Here is a 20,905-nt window from a genome sequence, read left to right as displayed (position 1 = left end):
ATCCTTGAGAAAGTACAAAAAAGGGCAAGAGAGGAAGAAGAAAGCAATGAGAGAACTCGAATCTATTTGCGGGGTGCGAATGAAGAGTTGAGACTCAGACGTCAAGAAAGGGACGATGCATTGATTAAAGTTCTCAGGCTTAAAGAATTGCTAAAGAAATCTAAAGAAAAACATGAAGTCATCCGTCGACAAGAAGCAAATCTAAAGTAACAAATTGAGAGAGTAAAAGCGCAATCTGAAAACAAGATCATGGTAGAAAGGCAATGTCAAGAAGAGATCGTTGAGGCATACCGAGTTGAACTTGCGAGAAAAGAATACAAGATAAATACATAAAAAGACATTATCGAGAGACTTGTTCAAGAAGGAATGTTTCGAATGGACCGTTTCTCCAAACTAGTTTATTTGACCAACTCTTCTATCGGAGATATTCCACCGTTATTAAGAGCTGCTAACGGGATGGCTAATCCTCTCTCTATCCCTCAAGAGATCTCCATTTTTATTGAACATTGTAAAAGTTTAATCGAGCAAATGAAAAAATTGATGGCTCATTAAATTTTCAAATTTCGTGTTTAAGTTTCTACTTTCGTTTTTTAATTTTATGGAAAAACTTGAATCTTGCTTTTTCTCAATGAATTAAATTTAGCCCCACTTTTGATCCCATGGCCCTCTCTTTATTGGTTAAGATATTCACAAACAAGCAATAAATAGGTCTTTAACATTCATGTACAATTACATTTTCATACATCACATTGCATACTCATGCCATATTCTTTCACAGAAAAAATAACACAACAAACAAAAAACTTGGTGCTACAACACCGTTATCGGACACGATCCCAGTCAAAAATCATGGATGAGCTAGAGCAAACAAAAATAAGAGAAGAGGGGGTGCCCCAAAAGACTCTTAATCACCCAATGGGCATCGCTCCACACCTTCACACCAATCATCAAGAAGGGAAGGCACAACAATTTCCACCTTATGGTCTACCACCAGGTTATACTCCACCCATAGACATTCATCTCCCCAATAACAACACATTGGTCGTGGCTACAAATCCACAACATGGTACTGGCGAGTTCCCTCAAGTGCAACCTTCACCCCTTACTTCGAGTTATCCTAGCTCTTCATTGCAAGGAAAATCTACGTCGGTTTTGTTAAACATACACCATGAACCTCGACTGCTCGAGAGCAATCAATCCCAAGAAAAATGGCAAGCCTTGGAAGAACACTTGAGAGTTGTCGAAGGGGGAAACAATTATGGATTTGATGCTTCAGACCTATGCCTTGTTTCTAATGTTATAATACCTCCGAAATTCAAATTGCCTGAATTCGACAAATACAAGGGAACTACATGCCCCAAGAACCATCTTATTATGTATTGTCAAAAAATGGGTTTTTGCGCCCATGACGAAAAACTGCTAATCCACTTCTTTCAAGATAGTTTGACAGGAGCTTCCCAGAGTTGGTATATGCACCTTGAGTGAGCTCATATCTGCTCTTGGAAATATTTGGTGGATGCCTTTTTGAAACAATACAAATATAATCTCGACATGGCTCCTGATAGAATGCAACTGCAAAATATGACAAGATGAGACAAATAACGATGGAGAGAACTAGCTTCCCAGAACCCCCCCCCCCCCCCCTATCTGAAAAAGAAATGGTGACCATGTTCATAAACACTCTTCAACCTCCGTTTTATGACAAAATGATTGCTTCAGATCTCATCATCATAGGTGAAAGAGTAGAAATGGGATTGAAAAGCGGAAAGATTGCTTCCGGCTATACCAGATTAAATAACATAAAAAGTTACCTGCAGGTGCGAATAAGAAAAAGGAGGAAGAAAGCCATTTTGTGGCATCAAACCCAACTAATCCTTCTTTTGTGCATCGCCCTTACGACATTGCAACTTCACAAATCTCAAGTACTCTAAGTCAACACTAACAAGGGAATTAAAATTCATATGAAAGTCAGGGCAAAAGCTATAATGGGAGGAAGCTCGTACATTTCGACCCAATCCATATGACTTATGCAGAGTTATTACCGCATCTGGTTAGCAATTCTATGGTTGACTTATGTCCAGGGAAAAATATAGAACCACCCCACCCGAAAGGATATGACTCGAACGCCGCGTGTGATTACAACTCTTGGGTTGTAGGACACTCTACTGAAAGTTGCCTAGCTTTAAAATTTAAGGTTCACGATTTGCTTAAGGCTGGTTGTTTGAATTTTAAAGAAAACGAGCCTAGTGTGAAAAATAATCGTCTACCAGTCCATGGTTGAAAAAAAGGAGGTAGTGAATGCAATTGAAAAAACACACAAATTAATAAAGGAGGTCGAGAAAATTAAGGCCCTGTTGGGACTGATTTTCTCTGAGTTATGTAAATTTGGGTTAATCCGAGGAAATGCCGATGGGAAAGCAAGATGCAATTTCCACCTCAATGAAGATCATTCCATGGAAGAATGCAATGAGTTCAAAAAAGAACTTCAAAAATTGATAAACATAGGCACCATTCAAATAGGTCGTCGTTGGGAAAAGGATGACGGTATGATTGCAACCCAATCAAAAGAAAAACTTGGCATAACCATCCCAAAGCCATTGGTCATTCATTTTACTAAGGAGGAAAGTATGAATGCCCCTGGTGATTTGAGGACCTTAATAGTTCAGATATCAAGCCCTTTGTCATATAAAGACAACAAAGTGGTACCTTGGAACTATAATGTAGAGGTACATCTAGCTGAACAGAAGAACAAAAATGTTTCTAGCTCTAAAACCATCGTTGTCACGAACGTTTCAGGAATAGGAGGAATGAATAGAAATGGTCAGATATACTCCCGAGGAAAATCACAAAGAGAAATGAGAGTGGTGTTTAAGAAGGCATACACAGATAAAGGGAAAAATAAAGTAATTGAAGAAGTCGAAAAGGAGAAAGTAGAAAATGAGAAAGAGGTTTCTAATGAAGAAGCTCAGGAATTTCTCAAAATCATCCAATAGAGTGAATACAAAATAGTCAACCGACTCGACCATACTCCTACAAGAATTTCATTGTTATCCCTATTGATGAATTATGAGTCCCACCAGAAGCTATTGATGAAAATACTACACGAGGCTCATGTCACTCACGACATCACCAGGCTCATGTCACTCACGACATCACCTTGGACAAATTTGGAGGCATCATAAATAACATCACTGCCAACAATCACCTAACTTTCATAGATGATAAGCTGCCGACCGAATGGAGATAGCATAATAAAGCACTACACATATCAGTAATGTGCCTCAACCATATAATATCTAGAGTCCTCATTGATAATGGCTCTTCGTTGAATGTCATATCAAAATCGACATTAGCAAAACTACCTTGTGATAGTACATATATGAGACCAAGTCCCATGGTTGTTAGAGCTTTCGATGGGAGTCACAGAGAAGTAATGGAGGAAATCGATCTCCCAGTTCAAATAGGCCCAGTCACATTTGAAATCACATTTCACGTGATGGATATTGTACCTGCTTATAGTTGCTTATTGGGAAGGCCATGGATCCATTCTGTCGGCGTAGTGCCATCAACCTTACACCAAAAGCTGAAGTATATGGTAAATGACCAATTGGTAATCGTGTCAGGAGAAGAAGACTTGTTGGTAAGTAATTTGTCCACCACACCTTATGTTGAGACATCAGAAGAAGCTCTAGAAACTGCCTTCCAAACACCAGAAATCGTGGACACCGCTTTTGTCGAGACGACACCTATAGAACCACATATGTCAAACACTGTTATTATGGTGGCTAAGTTCATGTTGAGCATAGGACACCATCCATGGCACGAGTTGGGGAAGGATGAAGAAGGGCTCAAAGAACCGGTGGAACTTTCTGAGAATAGAGATAAGTGGGGTTTAGGCTATCAACCCACCAGGTGGAACTTTCTGAGAATAGAGATATGGAAAAAACGACTTTCATCACCCCTTGGGGAACATTTTGTTAGAATGTAATGCCTTTTGGTTTGAAGAACGATCCAAATTTTAGAAATGTGGTTGAGTGTGGGCTTATGTTTGGTTAAAATATTTTCTTTTACTTAAAACCTTGTTCCATAACATGATACATAAATAGGGAGAAGTTTATGTAGACGACGTGATTGCTAAGTCACAAACAGAAGAAGAACATATTATTGATCTAAAGAAACTCTTCGAAAGACTTAGAAAGTTTAAGCTAAAGCTTAACCCTTCCAAATGCACTTTGGGTGTGAGATCGGGAAAAGTATTGGGATTTGTGGTTAGTCAGAAAGGAATAGAGGTTGATCCCGATAAGATTCGAGACATTGCAGAAATGCCTCCCCCGAGTACAGAAAAAGAAGTTTGCGGTTTTCTTGGGAGACTAAATTATATTTCAAGATTTATATCACAACTAACTGCTACTTGTGAACCGATATTTAAACTTTTACGGAAAAATCAAACAGTTGTTTGGAACGAAGAATGTCAAAACGCGTTTGAGAAAATCCGATAGTATTTGCGAAAGCCTCCAATTCTAGCTCCACCAGTTCTGGGGCAACCCTTAATTATGTATCTTACAGTCCTCGGCGAGGCTATGTGAAGCGTAGTGGGGCAACATGATGAAACAGGAAAAAGAGAGCATGCCATTTACTATCTAAGTAAAAAATTTATTTATGTATCTTCGGGTCGGGTATTATTGGCTCACCATAGAAAAATATTGTTTTAATTATGTAAAAAAATGTCATAAGTGTCAAATATACACTAATAATATCCACACCCCACCAGTGCCCCTGAACACCCTTTCATGGCCCTGCCCTTTCTTAATGTGGGGCATAGACATCATCGGAATGATCGAACGGAAAGCATCAAATGGACATCGCTTCATCTTGGTGGCAATTTATTACTTTACCAAATGGGTAGAGGCCGCTTCATACGCCAATGTAACCAAAAATGTGGTAGTCAAATTCATAAAAAGGGAATTAATATGTCGTTATGGTCTACCAAGAAAGATCATTACTGACAATGCCACAAATCTAAATAACAAAATGATGGATGAATTGTGTCTCACCTTTAAAATTCAACACCACAATTTGTCCCCATACAGACCAAAAATTAATGGTGCAGTTGAAGCAACAAATAAAAACATCAAAAAAATTATTCTGAAAATGGTTATAACATACAAAGATTGGCATGAGATGTAGCCATTTGCAATACAGGTTATCGCACTTCGATACGCACTTCAACTGGGGCAACCCCTTTTTCCTTAGTATATGGGATGGAGGTTGTGCTACCTATTGAAGTAGAAATCCCCTCACTAAGAGTATTAATGGAAGCTAAACTAGAGGAGTTGAAATGGGTACAAACACGTTTCGGTCATTTGAATTTAATTGAAGAAAAAAGGTTGGCGATCTTATGCCATGGGCAATTATCTCAGAAAAGACTGAAAAAAGCGTATGAGAAAAAAATACGTCCTCGAGAATTCCGGGAAGGAGACCTGGTGCTGAAAAAGATCATACCCATTCAAAAGGATTATCGTGGGAAATGGACTCCTAACTAAGAGGGTCCATACATCGTGAAGAAAGCTTTCTCAAGTGGAGCTTTAATTCTTACGAATATGGTTGGAAAAGATTTAGCTCTTCTTTTAAACTCAAACGCCGTAAAAAAGTATTATGCTTAAATAATGAATACCCGCCAGGTTGAAAACCTAAAAAAGGCGACCTAGGGAAAAATAAGGGTACAAAAAAATATATATACCCGCTAGGCTGAAAACCTGAAAGGGCGACCTAGGCAAAAACTAGGGTAAAAAATACCCGCTAGGTTGAAAACCTGAAAGGACAACCTAGGTAAAAATTAGGATACACAAAAAATATGTTAGGTTGAAAACCCAAAAGGGCGACCTTAGAGAAGAAGAAAAAAAAACAACAAAAACAAGAAGAATATATACTCGAAAAGACAAGATCAACAATATCGATCGGATTATGGCATGAGAAATTAGTACAGCCTACCTTTGAATTACTAGTAACCAAGTTGGGTCTTCCACCCATTTATTTTGTTTTATCTTATGTATATTCTTTTTTTCTTTCAATATTTTGATATATATTGTCATCACGTTTATAATTTAATTCTCTTTCCTGAATACATCTTATGATTATCATGTATTGGAAATGAAAACATATACCATAACTCCATATAATGAAACCGGATATAATATAGGTTGTTTACAGTACAAGGCATACGACAACATGAGATTCAACTTAAGATCACCATATTAATTCTTCTTCAAAAAAAAAAAGAGAAAGAACGAAAGAAAAGGAAAAAATAGAAGAGGATAAAAAAGAGATCAAGTTCAAAAAAACAAAAAAGTGTAAGTGTTTTTTCTCATTCATGATTTGAATAGTCGTGTCCAATAAAAATATTAATAAAAACCAACATATTCATTCATTCGTTGATTTAATTCATTCATGACATTTTATAAATTTAAAGCCAAGAAAACGACCCGCATGTTGAAGTCGGGAAAATGACTCGCACCCGAAGTCGAGAAAACAACCCGCATGTTGAAGTCGGGAAAAGCACTCGCACCCGAAGCCGAGAAAACGACCCGCATGTTGAAGCCGGGAAAAAGACTCGCACCCGAAGCCGAAAAAACAACCCACATGTTGAAGTCGGGACGAGCATTGCTCATGTTCGCCAATTGAATGGTAACACCTATACTCTGCAAAGGTCCAAGACCAAGAGAGTTAAAAATAGATGTAGGCATAACATTAATAGAAGCTCCTAAATCTAACATAGCATTTTGAAATTAACTATTGCTTATGGTACATGGAATGGAAAAAGTTCATAGATTATTTGCATTTTGTAGGCATGGGCTGAATGAGGGCTGAAACATTTCGCCCCATGTTTACTATTTCATTACCTTTTGACCTTCTCTTGTGTGTGCACAAATCTTTTAGAAATTTTGCATATCTTTGAATCTGTTTAATTGCTTCAAGGAGGGGAATGTTCACTTCAACCTTCCAAAATGTATCCAATATCTTATTTACCTTATCTGGCTCGTCCATTTTCTTAGCCTTCATTGCCCTTTGAGGAAAAGGAAGTGGTATATTTTGCTCAACATCCACAGTTTTAGGTATCAAAGTGTCCTTAGCAACCTTGTTATTTTTTACTATAGTTTCAGGTACCTTTGGTATTTCAATAGCTTTCCCAAACCTCAATGTAATTGCACTGACATTGGGAGCATTTGGATTTACCACTGACAATGCATGCAATTGATTTGACCCCTAAGTCTGCAATTGATTAATTAAAGTAGCTAGCTGACCAATCTTTGTTTCCAAATTTTGAATGGTGGAATCTGTTCTTTGTTGAAATTGGAGATTCTGGACGGCCATCAGCTTAACGAGGAACTCTAATGGAGGTGCATTGTTTTGCTTTTGAGGAATATTTTATTGTTGCTGCCTAGGTTGCTGTTGTGCAGATGAACTCCCCATCTCAGGTTGGGATGGTTTCTTCAACCACGATTGTACCTATTAGATGACAGATCATAGTAGGCTTGTGTATTGTATATATTTGCTGCATATGCTTGAGGAGCATCAACAATTGGATCTTCTTGCAATGTATGACATGAATCTGAAGGATGCTTCATAGAAGTGCAAATACCACAAATCATTGCTTGGGTTTTACCTATTGCCAATTTTTTTTAATAAAGATGTAAGCTCATGTAGTCTGCCTTCTAAATTCTTGTGGGAAGAAGCTTGAATTTCATTCACACCCCTTATCAACACTGTTAAATTGCTTCTAGTTGTAAACTGCTGAGAATTAAAGCCTTTGTTGCTTCTGGAGTCTTATCGACAAGTGCTCCCCCACTAGCAGCATCCAAAATGCTTCTATTGAAAAGTAGCAAGCCTTCATAAAAATACTTGATGAGAAACTGTTCAGAAATCTAGTGATGAGGACAGCTAGACACTAATTTCTTAAATCTCTCCCAATACTAATGTAATGATTCCCTGTTAATCTTCCTGATGACACATATTTATTTTCTGATTGAAGGAGTTTTTGAGGTAGGGAAGAATTTATCTAGAAACAATATCTCGAGATCATTCCAACTTGTAACAGAACCTGGTTGAAGGTAGTATAAGCAGTCCTTGGCAGCATCTTGAAGTGAAAACAGGAAGGCTCTTAGGTTAATAAGGTCTTATGTGACTCCTTGAGGCTTTATGGTAGAACACACAACATGAAATTCCTTCAAGTGTTTGTAGGGATCCTCACCTGCAAGACCATTAAACTTTGGAAGAAAGTGTATTAAACCAGATTTAAGTTCAAATGGTATAGTAAGTTCAGGATATGTGATACACAATGCATTATAATTGGCATCAGGTGCAGCAAGTTGTCTTAAGGTTCTATTATTCGCATCAGCCATATTTTGCAACAAGTTGTCAATTTCAGAATCTGACTATGACTCGTTAACACTAGCCGTTATAAAAAGTCTACAACGTAAATGAAATGTTTTATCTATTTCAGGTTCAAGAGAATGCAGATTTACAAAACTAGCCCTAGTTATGCATCATCATAACAATGCAATGCAAAATCACAATTCTGAATATTCCAATAATGTCCATATTTCTAAAATTGAAGTGAAAAATCTAAAACCCTATCAAATAAAATCCACACAAAAAAAGTACCACCAAAAATTTCTAAAAATGAAATATAGGCAACGCAAATTTTTGGAATTTTTTCTGATTTTCTGGCCAAATTTTGGAGCAATCCAAGACAGTTGCCTGAAAACAGGGTTAATATCGGTCGATATTGTTAGAAGGTTGAGAAGACTAGAACGCAATTAGTTTGACTTGTAGATGATTAGCGGAAGGGTAATTCAATGGTTAATTAGTGGATTAAATCTTTTAGGTTGAAGGGACTGGACGTAGCTTCACGTTGGTGGTGAACCAAGATAAATTGGGTGTGTTATTCTTTTAATAATGTTTATCCCCTTCTTTACTTTAGTTCTTCCTTTTTAATAACACTTTTAAATAAAACACATGAGGAAGTTACACGTTGAAAAATTCACATGCCTCATTTATTCGATGAAGAAAGATTCGTGTACCGGAAAGATAGGCTCACAAGTTTCTACACCTTTCATGATCCTGAACTATAGAATATATTTTAAGATGGCTTTGAGGATCCAAAAGACGATGCTAGCATTGAAATATCTAGAAAGGATCACAATGTTGATGAAAAGAACCAATACAAAATGCATCATAAAGCTACAATGTTCATGATGAATGTTATCACCTTCAAAGACTTTGAAAATGCAGTAGCGAAGAAACAACAAAAAGTATATTTGATGCTCTAGTTCTCAATTATGAAGGAAATAAGACGGTACAAGAAGGCAAAGAAAATCTACTCGTTAGAAACTATGATCTTTTCCAGAAGGAAGAAGATAAAGACATTGACACAATGTTCTCTAGATTCCAAAATCTGGTTTTTCGACTGAAGGTTCTCCAAAAGAGCTACATCCGACCACGTCAAGAAGATCCTCATAAATCTTCCTACCAAGTGGAGACCAAAGGTAAATGGTATTCAAGAGGCTAAGGATCTAAACAAACTACTTCTGGAAGAATTGATGAGCTCATCAAATCCCATAGCAATGAACTTGTTGAAGATGATCCCAAAAAGATATCAACATCCATGGCCCTCGTATCTCAAAGAAATAAGACGATCTCCAAGGCTCTGCATGCTACTGAAGACATAGAGGAAAGCGAATTGCACAATCAGAGTGAAGACACATATGATGAAAACTTATCATTTATCTCAAATAAAATCCAACGATGAATCTGCTGATGAAGAAATTGAGGTATTATTTGACCTATCTCATAGTGAACACATAGATATGTTAAATGAGTTACTCAACAAAATTCATAAGGTTTGTTAAAAACTTAAGTCTCTTAGAAAAGCTCGTGACATCTTAACAAACAAATGCAGTTTCCTTGAAAAGAAGTTTGAAAACTAAAAAGGAAAAATCTAACTCTCAACGAAAAGTTTAAAAAACTTCAAAGTGTTGACACTTAAATTTGTCCGCTACTTTATGATTTTTAATAAATATAAAAAAAAAAATTAAACAAAATAATAATGATGAAAATAATATTAAAAATAAATAGTTAGACTTTTAAATTTTAGAAAATCATGGATGTGTTTGGTTTCTATTTGACACTGATTCCTTTTAGAAATTTTTAATATTTTTTAAAATATAAAAAAAAAAACATATTTAATTGAATTGGATTTATGGTAATAAAAATCATTATAATGGTCATCATTTGAATGAAAAGAAACCGAAAAGAAATAAATCAATGGTAACAAAATTAAGTATAATGGTGATCAATTGAATAGAAAATAAATCGAAGAAATGAATCAATGATAATAAAAATCAATATAATTGTGACCAATTAAATGAAAAGAAACCGGAAAAAAATAGATTAATGGTAATTAATTGACAATTATTCTCTTGTCTTTTGTAATCTACATCCAAAAGTCTATAAATAGTCTACCAAAAGAGGACAAAAGGGAGAGAGGGAGCACAATTGAGAGCACAAAAAAATAAAAGAGAAGAGAGAACAATAGAGAGAAAAGAGAGAAATATTAGAACGAGCTAGTAAAGAACATTTCTAGTGTGGTAAACCCTTATTTTTCTTTTTTCTTCTTGTCTATTTTTTTATTTTAAATTATTATTGTTATAGAGTTTGTTTTACTATTCTATGCACTTATTATATAAACAATAATTTTTTTTGATTTCACGATCAAGTTTTGGAATCAACTAATAAAAATCAATTTGATTGTTTTATAATCGTTTATTTCTTTATCAAATTCGTGATCTCTCATCTTTATTGTGTTTTATTTCTTGTGCATTAGATCTTAAATTCTCTTACTATTACCACATTCGGTTCGTGCCACATATGTGTCGCCGACTCACAGATCTGCTCTTGAATTTTTATCCTTACAGTTTTTAAAAATCAAAAATTTGTAAAAATGTTTTCTTTAAAGTAAAACGATACACAATCAATATACAACACATCATTCCTATTATTATTTTCATTACTACCATTATTACTATTATTATCACCATTATGTTGTTAATTAATTTTGATATGTATATATATATATATATATAATGTAAAAATTAGTAATAAAATCGGTCAACACATAAATATTTTCTACCAAAGAACTACGTGAGTTTTGATTTTCCTATTGCACCTGGGGATACGTAGGAGCAAGGTCTTCCCGTTGTCAAACCAAATTAATAAAAAAAATATTTTTGCTTCTTTATATAATGTAAATAATTTATTTTGTTTTGTTTTTTTTTTTTTGTTATTCTTTTTTTGGGCGGTAAGGATAAATAAATAAATGAATAGTACGCATATCATTAATTATAGGGTAACCATTTTAACAGACGATGCAGGGTAGTATTATTTTTCCTATTCATAATCGACTCTCGAATCTTTTTTTTTTTTTTGGTTCAAGAACTTTTACTTTAGGTTTTATCTAATTTTCCCTTTTTAAAAAAAAATAAATAAAACTAGTGGTGACTTCCTTTTTCGCAGACTAACTTGACGCGACACAAAGGATAGAGAATGCAATTCAGTTAAGTACGAAATAACCTTTCCAAAATTTCTTGCAAATGGTATAGACAGAAGAAACAAGTCTCTATGATCTATGGTGTTAGCAGAAACAATAAATGTGGCATTGGTTTTGAAGAACCAATCGAAAATCCTAGGTTTGGCCTATCTAATATTGCTTACATTTACTGTCTTAAGAATGTTCACAATAAATGAACTTGTCCTATGCAGAAAACATGGAAAGACAAGGCATCTTTCAGAACTAACAAACAATGATCAAACCAAATTTGGGTACCTAAGAATTAATAATTTATCTTGCAGATATCCTTAGCAACAAAGTTACAGCACCAAGATTTTTTAAAGAACTATGACCCTTACTTATTTGAATGATAACAAAATCATTTTGTGGGAACAATTTAAACCACTAATATTTTGATTAAGTGTTTAGTTTGTGGGAACCAAGTTGACTTTATACATTAAGTATTGATGTTAAGAAAAGTATTTTATGAGAACAATATATTTGACTTCACAGAATATGCAAGAAGATTCATGTTTTTTGAAGAAATATAAAACAAGATTTGATTCAAATTTATAACTGAAGAAAATGTAAAATAAGATTAGATTCAAATTTATAATTGAAGAAAATCTAAAATAAGATTTTATTCAAATTTATAATTGAAGAAAATCGAAAATAATATTTGATTCAGATTTATAATTCCATAAATAAAAAATAAGATTTGATTCAAATTTAAAATTGAAAAAAATTTAAAATAAGATTTCATTCAGATTTATATTTGAAGAAAATATAAAATAAGATTTGATTCAGATTTATAAATTGAAGAAAATTTTTGACCAAGATGAAAATAAAATATAGTCAAGATTTGAAGAAGATTTGATCAAGAATTTTCTACAAAAAATATGAACAGAATCAACCTGAAGAATTTACAAACTCAATTTGAACAAAATACGAACATAATCAATATAGAAGAACTATCCAGATTGGATTTACAAATAAAGAATTGGCTAAAGTACATATTATCAAAAGGCATATTATTCAAAACTATTTTTAAATAAGATCATCCTTGACCAAGCTAGGAATGAACATATAGTTCATAATTAAATAAGGACTAAATTGAAGGAAAATTTTTAACTATAAATAGATACTCAAGGATGAAGAAGAAGATCATGGAAAAATTATAAAAGAGGAGAAGAACTCAAGCTTAAATTCCCAATTCATCTTAGAAGTGTGAGAGTTATTATTATTATTATCAGCTTTGTTAGAAGCAAACACTTAAAATTCCAATCTTTTGTATCCAACCTGATAATAGTTTAGTTCCTTCTTCAATTTGGGATTGTAAGGTTGTTAGGAGAAGACTTGGCTTGTAGAGTCAAGGTGGTCAATTCCTTAAAAGTCTGTGGTTGTCAGACTGTTTTGGGAAGACTCGCTTGGAAGGTTAAGTGTTTTGTAATTCAAGGTATTTGAATTAGTGGATTTAAGCCTTCTGAATGAGGGGACTTGATGTAGCCTTGAATTTGAATTATTTATGTTTTCATTGTTTGCTGCCTCTGAACTCAATTGTTTCTTATCTAAGTAAGTCACAAAAACCAACTAGCCTTCATCAAATTAGCAAAAAGTTATCAACTTTCTCAAACGCAATTCAACCCCCTTCTTATGTTTGAAACTTCAATTGGCATCATAGCTCAATTTGAAGGTTGAGCACTTTATAGTGTTTCAGGAAAAATCCAAGGGTTGAACATGTCTGGATTCAACCAAAAATCAAGTGGAGGAAACATCAACAAACCACCTATGTATGATGGAGAACGTTTTAAGTACTCGAAGGACAGCTTGAGAAGTTTCTTTATTTCACAATATCCTAAACTTTTGGACTTGGAAAAAGATTGCAACATTACTCCAACAAATGAAGATGGTATTGAAATTCCAATAAAATATATAAATGATAATCAAAAGAAGATGCACAAGATGCATCATAAGTCAAGAACATTCATGATAAATGCAATCACTTTTATGGAGTTTGACAAGTGCACCAACAAAGACACAATAAAGAGCATCTATGATAATTTGATTCTCACCTATGAAGGAAGCAAGTAGGTTCAAGAGGCAAAGATGAATCTTCTAGTCAGCTATTTTTTATGGAGGAAGGTGAAAACATTAAGACGATGTTTTCCAAATTTCAAACATTGGTCTTAGGTTTAAGTGTACTTAAAAAGATCTACACAATTGTTGATTATATCAAGAAGATCCTAAGAAGTTCGCCCAACAAGGAAAGACTCAAGATCACAACTATCCAAGAAGCAAATGATCTCAGTGCTCTCAAACTAAAGGAACTAATCAACTCCCTCGTATCACATGAAATTGAGCTTGAAGAAGATCATCCCAAGAAGAAGAACAAGACTTTGGCTCTGAAATCCAAGCAAAAGAAAGCCTTGCAAGCAAAATCAGAGGATAGTGATTCAGAGAATCAGAATTAAGATTCAGAGGAAGAGGAGCTTACTTCATATCAGAAGAATCTAGAGGATGTGCCACAGCAAGAGGAAAGATTTCCGTCAAAAAGGTTCCAAGCAGACTAGTAGAGGAAAAGATGAAAAATATGATAAGAAAAACATCATCTACTATGGATGCAATGAACTTGGTCATTTCAAGTAAGAATGCCCAAACTTGGAGAAAGGTTTATTTCATAGGAAAGATTCAAAGCCCAAGAAGAATGTTCTGATGGCCACATGATGAATCCTTAAATTATGAAGATTAAGCTAATATGGCTCTGATGGTTGATGTTGACCCTTACTTTGGACTTGAGTTTGTAGATGATGAAACTGACGTATTCTTTGATTTAATTCAATCTGAATTAATTACTGTTATCAATGACTTCTTAAATAAAAATCACACTATTTCTTTAAAGCTGAAAACTCTAACAAAAGTCAATTTGAATATGTTTGAACAATATAATTCTCTCAAAAAAGATTTTTAAGAACTTAAGAGAGAAAATCGAACTCTGATTAACAAAGTTATTTCAAAAAAATAAGAGGAAACTTTTTGCAACTAAGTCAAGTACGAAGTAGCCTTTCAAGACTTTGTTGCTAATATTATAGAAAGAAGTTAGTATGCTTCTATGATCTACGGTGTTAGTAGAAATGGCAAAAGAGGCATAGGTTTTCATGAAACAATAATTGAACCAAAGTTTATTCCCTCTGATAATATATGTACTGTTTGTTCAAAGAAAGGTCACTCTAAAATATATTTTCCTATGTTAACTACATGCAAAGACAAGACACCTTTCAAGGCAAACAAACCAAAACCAATTCAAATGTGGGTACCCAAAGATAAAATTGTGTAAGTTGTAGATGTTCTCGGCAATCAAGTTGAAACACCAGTCATGGTACCTGGACAACGGATGCTAGCGACATATGACGGGAGAAAAGTCTATGTTCCAAGACCTAACTCTGACCAACATAGGCTCAATCAGTTTTGGAGGAAAGCAGAAAGGCCATATTAATGGACACGACACAGTTGGTAAAAATTCCTCAACCTCTATTAATAACGTACTTTTACTTAAGAGACTAAAACATAACCTAATTAGCATAAGTCAATTAAGTGATAGTGGTTATGATAAAGTCTTTAATCAAAAATTTTGTAGAGCCATAACTCTAAATGATGTTTCTATTCTATTTACTGGCCAGAGGCAAGGAAACATTTATAAAATCATTTTTTTTTTAATTTAGCAAAGCAAAAGCCCAAATGCTTTGTGTTTGTGCGCAATGAGCAACTGATTTGGCACAAGAGATTAGGCCATGCCCATTTGAGAATAATCTCAAAATTAAACAAACTCCAACTTGTTAGAGGTCTACCAATTCTTAAGTTCAAATTACAGGTTCTTTGTGAAGCCTGTCTAGCAACGAAACAAACTAAGAGTTCTTTTGCATCAAAGAATATTGTTTCCACAAGCAGACCTTTGGAGCTTCTGTACTTTGACCTTTTTAGTCCAGTTAAAACGGCCTCATTGAATGGTAAAAAGTATGGACTTGTCATTGTGATGATTACTCTAGATAGACATGGGTTAAGTTCCTTAAACACAAGGATAAGTCTCATAAGGTGCTCACTACCTTCTGCATACAAGTGCAACATGAAAAGCAATTATCTATAGTAACTATCTGTGGTGATCATGGTGGAGCGTTTGAGAACAAACTCTTTGAGCAATTCTGTGAAGAGAATGGTATAATGCACAATTTCTCATCCCTTAAAACACCTCATCAAAATAGTGTTTTGGAAAGAAATAATCGTACTCTTTAAGAAATGGCTCGCACATGATGTACAAAATGAATATGTCTAAGCACTTTTGGGCAAAAACAGTCAATGCCTCATGTTGCATTGAGAACAGAGTATATATTAGACTTATTCTAAATAAGACTCCATATGAACTGTGGAAAGGTAAAAAGCCCAACATTTCTTACTTTCATCAATTTGGTTGTGTATGTTATGTTTTAAATACTAAGGACAATGTTGGCAAGTTTGATCCTCGTTCACAAAAGTGTATTTTCATTGGGTACTCTAAAAGATCCATAGCATATAGAGTATTCAACAGAGAAACTCGCATAATGGAGGAATCAATACATGTTAAGTTTGATGATAAACAACTTGACCTTGAAAAGTCAAACCAACATGAGGATATTGTAGGGTGCAAGACAATCAGAGGAACTAGACAAAACTTCAAAAGATAAATCTTATCAAGTTAGAACCAATCAAAGTAATTCATAAGCTAAAATTGGATGGAAATACAAGTCGTCTCATCTAGACCCTTTGATTATTGGAAGTGCAAATGACCCCCTTAAAACCAGATCATCACTAAAAGATACATATACATTTGGTTTCCTCTCCCAAATAAAACATGCCTCTATTGATGAAGTTTTGGAAGATAATGGTTGGATACGTGCAATGCAAGAAGAACTTAATGAATTTAAGAGAAATAACGTTTGGGATCTAGAAACCAGACCATATGATAAGAGACCCATTGGAACCAATTGAGTATTCAAGAACAAATCAAATAAAAAGGGAAAAGTTGTCAAGAACAAGGCTAGATTGGTTGCACAAAGGTACAATCACCAAGAAGGTATTGATTACACTGATACATTTGTTCTAGTGGCTAGGTTAGATGCAATACATATCTTACTATCATTTGCTGCTTGTGATAAGATTACTTTATTTCCAATGGATGTAAAAAGTGTCTTTTTGAATGGTTACATAAATGAGGAAGTGTATGTAAAAGAACCTCCTAGTTTTGAAAATGTTGGGTGTCCATATCATGTACTTAAGCGTAAAAAGTCTTTATATGGATTAAAACAAGCCTCTAGAGCATGGTATGACAGACTTAGCACTTTTCTCCTGAAAAATGATTTTGAAATAGGACAGGTTGAAACTACCTTGTTTATAAAAACTATTGAAAATGACATTCTTATCATTCAAATTTATGTTGATGATATCATAGTTAGTTCTACTAATGGCACTCTTTGTCAAGATTTTTATATGTTAATGCAACACAGCAATTTCAAATGAGCATGATGGGAAAACTAAAGTTCTTCTTAGGTATTCAAATTCAACAAAGTGAGAATGGGATTTACATTCATCAAACCAAGTACACCAAAGAACTTCTCAAGAATTTTAAGATGAATGAATGCAAACCCATGGGTACTCCGATGCATTCCGCCTACTCACTTGATAAAGACGAATCAGGCCAAAAGGTCGACCAGTCAACATACAGAGGAATGATAAGGTCACTTCTATATCTTACTGCTTCTAGACCTGATATTCTTTTTAGTGTGTGTGTGTTTGTGTGTGTGTGTTCCAGGTTTCAACTAATCTAAGGGAATCCCATTTAACTTTTGCTAAGAGGATCCTCAAATACTTGAAAGGTACTCATAGCATTGGTTTGTTCTATAAGTTGTCAATTAAGTACAGGTTAATAGGATATTGTGATGTTGACTATGTTGGAGACAAACTTGAAAGAAAAAGCACTAGTGGAAATTGTACTTTGCTATGTGAAAAATTGATCTCATGTTCAAGCAAAAGACAAAGTACGATTGCAATGTCATCAGCAGAAGCTGAATACAATTCAGCAGCAGGATGCAATTCCCAACTACTATGGAGAGTAACATTCTTATACTTTGTGAGTAATACATTTGCTATTTGTTTTACTAAAAATCCAATTCTACATTCTAGAGTTAAACACATACAAATCAAACATCACTTTATTAGAGACTGTGTTCAAAAAAGGGGGTTAAATATCCAATTTATTGATATTGAACATCAATGGGATAACATTTTCACAAAACCCCTAGTTGTAGAAAGATTTGATTTTATTAAGAAAAATCTGAACCTAGTCTTTATATGTGTTTGATGTTCTTATTATTATATTTTCTTGTGTGTTTCTTGGCTTCGCTCTGATCTATTCGATGGTGTTAACTCTTTAGTCAATAACCATTCAAATTTCTTTTCTTTCTGTTTGATCGAAAGAAAAAAAAAAGGGAGAAAGAATCAACAATTTATTTGTGTTTACATGTTTTGGGAAGTTATAATATGCATGAGGGGAGATGCTTAGAGTTAGGGGGAGCTAGCTTTATTTGTTGTCATGTTTGTTTATTACTTTAATTTATTTTTGTTTAAATAAATTATTATCAAAAAGTATTATTTTGTCATTATCTAAAAGAAGGTGAATGTTTTCATTAAGTTTGCAAAAAAGTATAACAGGAAAATCAAAGGATACAGTCATAGGATATGACCAGAGAAAGTCACTAGAGGATATGACCAGAGGGACGTGACCAGAGGAAGTACAAATGTCACAGGAAATAAAGGGAAACCAGTCAATGAAACGCTCTAAAGGAGAACACGCATCATGCCTCTAATATTTTCCTATAAAGTTTTGATCTACAAACTTGTTGTGAATCTGCAATTGAAGACTTCCTCTAAACAATTATGTGCCTTTGAAGATTGATCGTGCTTCTGAAGTCTTTTTGCCTCTGATGAATAGTGATCTAGCATGCTTTGATAAACAAGCGTTCCAATGTGCTCTGATGAACAGTGTTCCAACATGCTTTGATGAACAGTGATTCAATGTGCCTCTAATGAACAGTGTTCCAACATGCTCTGATAAATAGTTCTTAACATGCCTCTGAAGTCTTCACTCGACATGAAGTTTGAAGCCACATGTAAAGACTGCATCTAAAGTTTTTTATTCCACTTACTTTGAAGAATTGCAACACGTGTCACACTGTTGCCTTTAATAAGCAGCACATTTTACGATGTCGCTCTAACTCTAATGATACAACAAAGGTGAAGTTGCCCATGCCACTAATTTTAAGTCACATAGCTTTGCATCTGCCTTTGACTATGATCATTCAAGCAACACAGCATCTGACTCCAAGATTGTTAAAGGCAAACTACACCATGACCCTACAAGTCAAGTCTTCTCTACACAACCTGAAGCCTATAGATTGTTGGAGGCAAACTATAGTCACTATTAGGTTGGGTTATAATAAGTTGATACTTATTGGTTTTGCTTCTACTAAGGAGATATTATCAGAGTCAGAGCAACATCATAGAATTAGTGTTGCTTGAAGGATCGGGTCAGAGGAAGATGCAAAGTTGTATGACTTAGAATTATTGGCATGGGAAACTTCACCTTTGGTGCATCATCAGAGTCAGACAAACATCATAGTATGTGTTGTGTATTAGAGAAAGCATTAGGACACGCATTGTAGTCATTCATAATCAACGAAATGAATGCTTCAGATGCAGACTTTACACGAGGCTTCAAACTTTAGAGGCATGTTGAGCGTAGACTTTAGAGGTATACTAAAAACTATTCACCAGAGCATATGGAAACACTATTCATCAGAGCATGTTGAAACATTGCTCATCGGAATATGTTGGAACATTGTTTCTTAGAGGCACATTGAATCATTATTCATCAGAAAATGATGAATCTCCATAGGCATAGAACTCTTCATAGGAAGTCTCGGATGCGGATTCACGACCATTCTTTAGACCAAACCTTCAGAGGCATGATGTGTGTTCTTCTTTAGAGCATTTTGTTGACCGATTTGACTTTGTTCCCTCTTACATTTGTACTTCCTCTAGTCACTTCCCTCTAGTCGTATCCTCTGGTGACTTAATCTGGTAGGTTTCCTATTATATATTCTACATACTTAATAAAAATATTAGTGCAATAAATTGTTCTCACAAAGTACCTTTATTAATATTAAAACTACTTAGAGGAATTGTGCAAGGAATCTACTTGGTTCCAACAACACTTTTTAGAAAATCAAAAAGAGATCTCATTATTATTATTCAAATTTATGTTGATGACATTACTTTTTTATCTACTAATGCAATTGTTTGCCAAGAATTTTCTGAATTGACGCAGCATTAATTTCAAATGAGTATGATGGGAGTACTTAAGTTCTTCTTAGGGATAAAAATTCAGCAAATTCAAAAAGGTATATACATTCATCAAACTAAATATACAAAAGAGCTTCATAAAATTTTTAGATGAGTGGTTGCAAACCTATGGCTACACCAATGCACCCGACTTGTTCACTTGAAAAAGATGAATCATGCCAGAAAGTTTACTAGAAAATCTATAAAGGAATTAATGGATCACTCATAAACCTTACTACCTCCAGACCTGATATCATATTTAGTATGTGTTTGTGCAAAATTTCAAGTTGACCCTAGAGACTCTCATTTAACTATTGTTAAGAGAATCATTAGATATCTAAAAGGAAGTAACCAACATTACCTTGTTCTACGAGAAATCTTATTAGTACAAACTAAGTGAGTATTGTGATTCTAGTTATGTTGGAGACAAACGTGAGATAAAAAGTACAGGTGGAAATTGCACATTTTTGGGTGACAACTTAATCTCTTAGTCAAGTAAGAGACAAAGCAAAATTGCCATGTCAACGGCAAAGGTTAATACATTTCAGAAGCTTGTTGTAGTTTTCAATTACTTTGGATGAAACACCAACTAGAAGACTACGAAGTCCTAGAAACCAACATTTCCATATATTGTGACAACACTTCTTCCATTTTCCTAACCAAAAACCCTATAATACATTCTAAAGCCAAACATATAGAAATCAAACACCATTTCATTAAGGTCTTTTTTTCAAAAAGGAGTACTTAATATCTAGTTTGTAGACACTAAACACCATTGGACCAACATATTCACCAAACCACTAGTTGAAGACAAGTTTTACTTCATTAGGAAAAACATCAACCTTATCCCTATACCTGAATAATGTTAAGCCA

General features: G+C 34.4%; 1 protein-coding gene across 1 annotated transcript; it reads left to right on the top strand.

The window, feature by feature from the left end:
• The first annotated feature begins 4,790 nt into the window (after positions 1–4,790).
• On the top strand, positions 4,791–5,543 carry LOC140918782 (uncharacterized). Its single transcript, XM_073363578.1, has 2 exons — positions 4,791–4,926; positions 5,203–5,543. Exons 1-2 carry the CDS (start codon positions 4,791–4,793, stop codon positions 5,541–5,543), a joined length of 477 nt encoding a protein of 158 aa, XP_073219679.1.
• Positions 5,544–20,905: the final 15,362 nt, after the last annotated feature.

Source organism: Cicer arietinum, chromosome 7 (genome assembly GCF_000331145.2).
Source record: "Cicer arietinum cultivar CDC Frontier isolate Library 1 chromosome 7, Cicar.CDCFrontier_v2.0, whole genome shotgun sequence".
Classification (NCBI taxonomy): domain Eukaryota; kingdom Viridiplantae; phylum Streptophyta; class Magnoliopsida; order Fabales; family Fabaceae; genus Cicer; species Cicer arietinum.
This window is presented reverse-complemented; position numbering and strand designations above follow the sequence as displayed.

Coding starts and splice junctions, on each gene's coding strand:
- LOC140918782 (XM_073363578.1), top strand. CDS start 4,791: ATGGCCCTGCCCTTTCTTAATGTGGGGCATAGACATCATCGGAATGAT. Junction 4,927..5,202: donor AGGCCGCTTCATACGCCAAT/GTAACCAAAAAT, acceptor TTTGCAATACAG/GTTATCGCACTTCGATACGC.